The 5,606-nt window shown below is 40.9% G+C and overlaps 1 protein-coding gene across 1 annotated transcript; it reads left to right on the top strand.

Moving 5' to 3' along the window:
* The first annotated feature begins 4,837 nt into the window (after positions 1-4,837).
* On the top strand, positions 4,838-5,101 carry LOC147424283 (uncharacterized). The gene has a single exon (XM_086502189.1). It carries the CDS (start codon positions 4,838-4,840, stop codon positions 5,099-5,101), a length of 264 nt encoding a protein of 87 aa, XP_086358315.1.
* The last annotated feature ends 505 nt before the right edge of the window (positions 5,102-5,606 follow it).

Raw genomic sequence — 5,606 nt, 5'->3', positions numbered from 1 at the left:
ATGCCGGATGAGACCAAGCGAAAGATTATCCTTGATAATAGTTGGATCTATTTGAGGAATACAAAATGTTTTGTATGTGAAGATCGCACTATTAAGCAACAAAATATGCGTCGCAAGGCATATGAGGAAAAGAATAATAAAAACAAGGACATCTCTCATGAAGAAAATGTGCCCAAGGAGGAGGCAAGTCTCTCAAGCAAATAGGGATGCGTGACCTATGAGACCGAGTTACAATTGAAAATATGCTTTTGGAATTGTAATGGATACCCATGGAATGCGGGGGTTGGCATTGATGAACTAACAAGCAAAGCCGATGTTGTACTTCTTGTTGAAACTTGGGAGCATGATACACAAAGAATTAATGGCTTGGAAGATTACAATGTACATTCATTGATGTGGTCAAAGAATCTCAAGCAACGAAGAGGACAAGGAGGGTTAGCATGTATGGTTAAGAAAGGATTGGAAGATTTTGTATCAATTGTGAAAGATGACAAGTACAAACGTTATGTATGGCTGAAAATTATGACACCAAAAAGAGCACCCATTTTTGTAGCCGGTTGCTACATTCCTCATCATGATTCTCCCTTTTATGCTTGCATGGATAAAGATCAACCATTTTCTGATTTGGAAGAGGACATTGCTTATTTCAAAGGTGAAGGTGATGTTATTATATTTGGGGATATGAATGCTCGCACAAAAACATTGCAACATGATACTCAACAATTTGATATGCCATACATTTCAAGGGAGTTGGAGGAAGTTCACTTGTATGATCGTACTTCAATGGATGAGAAAGAGCCGGATCACTATGGAAAGTTACTTTTACACATGTGTAATAGCACGGGTATGCTCATTGCCAATGGTGTATCTTTGTGGAGTGGAACCAATGGATTTACATGTAGAAGACATAATGGGGATAGTGTGATTGACTATATGCTACTCTCTGAAGCCATCATGTATCGCATAAAGAGTTTTATGTTTGGTCAATGGACCCCGGAATCCGACCATCGCACCTTATGTATTGACCTTTCATGTGGAGAAGCAACTAAGCATGATAATCTCAGCCAAAGGAAAGAGAAGTTATCACTATGTATGGATTTCAAACGGGCACCAATGTACATTGAAATGGTTGAGAAAAAATTATGGATGACAAAGCTTCAATGTGATGCACCATTGGAAACTAAATGGGAAGCTTTCAAGAAAGCTATTTGTTCTTGTGCGGAAGAATGCTTTGCCATAAAGCATCTTCATGGTATCAACAAAGATAGATCACGCAAAAGGTGGTTTGATAAAGAATGTCAAGATGCTCGAAAGTCCTTGATAAAGCTTGATGCAACTATGGACAAAGACAACTATCAAAGTCATTTGCATACATACAAGGCATTGATTCAAAAGAAGAGAAGAAGATGGGAAGTAAAGCAACAAGAATTTCAAGTCCAAGAAAAGGCACATGCATGTGGAAGATTTTGGAGAAACTTGAGAGGCAAGCGGGTTGAGAATTTTGGTAACTTGAGTCTAGTGGATATGTACACACATTGTAGGCAATTATATGAGCAAGAAAATACTGAAAAAATGCCATTTTATTTCACTCCCATGTATGCCGTCTTTTTTTACTATTGAGGATGTATGCGGTGGGCTTGAAAAGTTGGCCACTCGCAAAGCGGGAGATCTTCAAGGTATCAAGCCGGAGATGATCAAATGGACGGGAGATTTTACCCATGAGTGGATGTGTGATATGTTCAACCTTGCACTTCAACATGGCATGCCTTATGATTGGAGTACTAATTGGTTTAAGCCTTTGCATAAAGGAGGGGATGTAAAGAATGTAAGCAACTACCGGACTATAATGATTGGGTCTCTTATGGCAAAGTTATTTGGGTGCATAATGGAGATGAAAGTGAGTGATTGGACTGAAGAGAATGACAAGCGTGCAAAGGGACAAGCGGGTTTTCGTCGATGCCATAGCACCATTGATCATCTTGTCACTCTTCGTGTTCTCATGGAGGAAAGTCGGTTGAAAGGCAAGCGATTGTATTGTTGTTTTGTGGACTTTAAGAAAGCCTTTGATATGATTCCACGTAACAATTTGTGGAGAAGGATGGAAGAACTCCAAGTGCCAAGTGAGTTTATGCTTGCGGTTTCTCGAATCTATGAGAAGGTGATTTGTCAATTGCGCATGGGAAGAGAAATTTCAGAAATTTTTGTAAGCACTATTGGGGTTAAACAAGGATGTCCATTGTCACCAACTCTCTTTGGTCTATGCATCGATCAATTGGAACAAATGGTACTTGACTTTATGCAAGAAGAAGGCATTGAAGAGGTCACTATTTGCAATGCGGTAATCATGCTTTTGTTGTATGCGGATGATGTAGTGCTTCTAGCACACACTTTAGAAGATGCACAAAAGCTTATGGTTGTCCTTGAGAACTTTTGCTTGCATAGTGGGCTGATTGTAAATGAATCCAAAACAAAGGTTATGCTTGTGAAAACCAACCATAAGGAGAAGCCATGCATTGTGTACAACAACGAGACACTTGAAGTTGTTGAGAGCTTTAAGTACCTTGGCCTTGAGGTTCCATCCAATCACAAGTGGCATGAATGTGCTATGCGTCGTTTGGAAGCGGGAAAGAGAGCATATTATGCATTTGAGAACATGTGTAATGCGGGAAACATCAAGTGTTGGGTTCTCAAGAAGTATCTTTTTGATGCATTGGTGACACCGGTTCTTCTTTATGGAGTTGAAGTGTGGGGTGGGAGCATCTCAAAGTCTACTTGGAAAGAGTTTGAGAATGTCCAAAAGCGTTTTCTTACAAACTTTCTCCAAGTTAAGACACAAACACCATATATGCTCCTACTTCTTGAGTCGGGATCTCTTCCAATTGAGGTTATGGGCATGGAAAGGTTGTGGAGTACATGATAAAGATGCGTCAAAACCCCTCACATCGACTTCCTACAATTGCATGGGAAGCAAGCAAAAAGTTCAAAAGACGCATAAAAGCAAGATCTTGAGCACGGGATGGATGCAAGACATAAAGAAGTGGTTTGGGAGATGGGATGCATTACACTTGCTACATGATGCTTCAATTGACTCTCAAGTGAATGAAGCTTTTCTACAACGCCAATGTATTACGGCTTGAGAGAAATACGGTGGGTCACGCTTCATACATTACACCACCTATATTGCCCCCAACTACAAAACCATGTTCTTCGCTGAGAGAGGAAACCGTACTCACACTTACATGCTTGAGCCTATTCCCTTGTCTGCGATACGCACTATCGCAGCAATTCGGCTTAGCTCCCATTTCCTTCGATGCGAGATAGGGCGTTGGGGCAATGGAGAAGAGTCAAATCGATTGTGCACATTATGCTCACTGCAAGTTCGAGAGTCTGAGTACCACACACTACTAGAGTGCTCAGCTTTTGATCACATCCGAACTTGCTTCTCTCACATTTTCAACCATAACTTAGACCTACACACTTTCCTCTCCCAGCCAAAGTGTGGGCTCTCCATTGCGACTCTCATCACTACAATTTTGGAGCATCCAGAGTCACTCATCAGCCGTACACATACTACATCACATGTAACTTTGGTCCCATAGGTCATATTTGACCTCCGAGGACGATAATAAAATCTATCTATCTATCTATCTCTCTTTTATCTATATATATATATATATATATATATATAATAATATATATATATATATATATATATATATATATATATATATATATATATATATATATATATATATATATACTTAGGCTCGTCATAATTGAGAGAATTTAGGAATTTTAAAGGGTGGCACATAGTTTAACTCCTAAAAATAGAAGGGGATAAAATATATTTGAATAGGTAAAAGGCCTGTCAGCTGGGCAATCTCTCAGATGCTAGTGTCACGGCTGATTTTTTACGTACATTTTACCTATTTTAAGGTATTTTTTTGTTTTCTATGGGAGAAAATGTTAGCCACTCTCTCAAAAATACACTATAATTCCAAGAAAATAATAATTTCTTGGAAATTGGCAAGGGTCCCCTTGGTGAGTAGGAGTCCCCATGAACTTGATGGAACAATCTCTCTCTCTCTCTCATGACCAGTCACATGTGTAACAACCCCATCATTTGCATGCATGTCCCCAAAGCGATACGGAATGAAGTCGACTCACAAAGAGACCAACCTTCTCCTTTTTTTTAAAGGGATAGATGTTTTACATTAGTTGGTGTATATATACATATGCGTGTGTGTGTGTGTGTGTGTGAAAATTTATAGATTTTTTAGGGTGGCACATGATTTAACTCTCAAAAATAAAAAGGATCAAATAACTCTCAAGTGATAAAAAGCCCGTCAATTGGGAATCTCTCTCCCCATTTGAGATGCCAGTATGTCTCCCTAATTTTTGCAAGCAGGTGAAATTAACCGGGATCTAGCAAGATGCTCCGAATGGTTTGAGGACAAAAGGGGAGGAGTGACACGTGTAGGGAAGAGAGAGAGAGAGAGAGAGGTCGCTGTTTGTCAGGCCGACGGTAGAGAGAGAGAGAGAGAGAGGAGAAAGAGAGACGCGTGTAGCGATTGTTGGCGTGCGAGTTGTCTGTATGCAAGCATCTATGTTCGTGCAATCGCTTCAGCTTCAGTATGTCTCTTGTTTCTTCAGACGGCAGGCCCTGACGCGGTGCGAGCTGGAGGAAATAGAGATATTTTTCAGATGGCAGGCCCTGACGGGGTGCGAGCTACGCGGATGGAGGGGGTTCTGCAACATGGGCCCCGCGTGTACTGGGCAACGTGTGCTCTGATCAGAGCGCATGGCACACAGATGGTGGAGGCGCAGGGAGTAAACCATGGGGATGGGGGTTTGCGTGATGGGCACAGGAGGGAGAGTCGCGTGGACTAGGGTGGGCGAGGCGCAGAGTGCAGAGCAAAGGGCCGTCTTGCTGGACGTTGGCGCCGTGCAGGTGGGCAAGGCGCAGAGTGGAGAGCAGAGGGCCGTCATGCTGGACGCACACATAGGCGCAGAAGCGGATGATGACCACGTGGGAACTGGACCAAACGCGGAAGAGTTTACATTGCACAGAGTTGAAAACGAAATCTTCCTATGTAATTAATCAATAGATGTCCAATAGACCCTGTATGTCCAGTATACAGTCAAATGTTAGGGTTGGTTTTTTGTTAGACATTTGACCCATTTTAAGGCATTTTTCTTGTTTCGTGTGGGAAAAAAATGTTAGCTACTCTTTTAAAAGTACATGATAATATTAAGAGAATAACAATTTTTTGGAAATTTGAAAGGCAAGGGTGTCTTTGGTGAGTAGGAGTCCCCATGAGCTCAATAGTAAAATATCTCTCTCTCTCTCTCTCTCTCTCTCTCTCTCTCTCATTGCCAATGACATGTAAAACAACCTATCATTTGCATGCATGTTCCCAAAGGGATACAAAATGAAGTCTACTCACAAACAATCAAACCTTCTCTTTTTTTTCTAGGGATAGATGTTTGACATTAGTTAGTGTGTGTATATATGTGTATGTGTGTGTGTGTGGCCATCATAATATAGAAATTTTATAGATTTTTTAGGGTGGCACATGGTTTAACTCTCAAAAATAAAAAGGATT

Source organism: Adiantum capillus-veneris, chromosome 26 (genome assembly GCF_014529385.1).
Source record: "Adiantum capillus-veneris isolate H3 chromosome 26, ASM1452938v2, whole genome shotgun sequence".
Taxonomy (NCBI): Eukaryota; Viridiplantae; Streptophyta; class Polypodiopsida; order Polypodiales; family Pteridaceae; genus Adiantum; species Adiantum capillus-veneris.
Note: the sequence above shows the minus strand (reverse complement) of the source record. Positions and strands in the feature narration are given on the sequence as shown.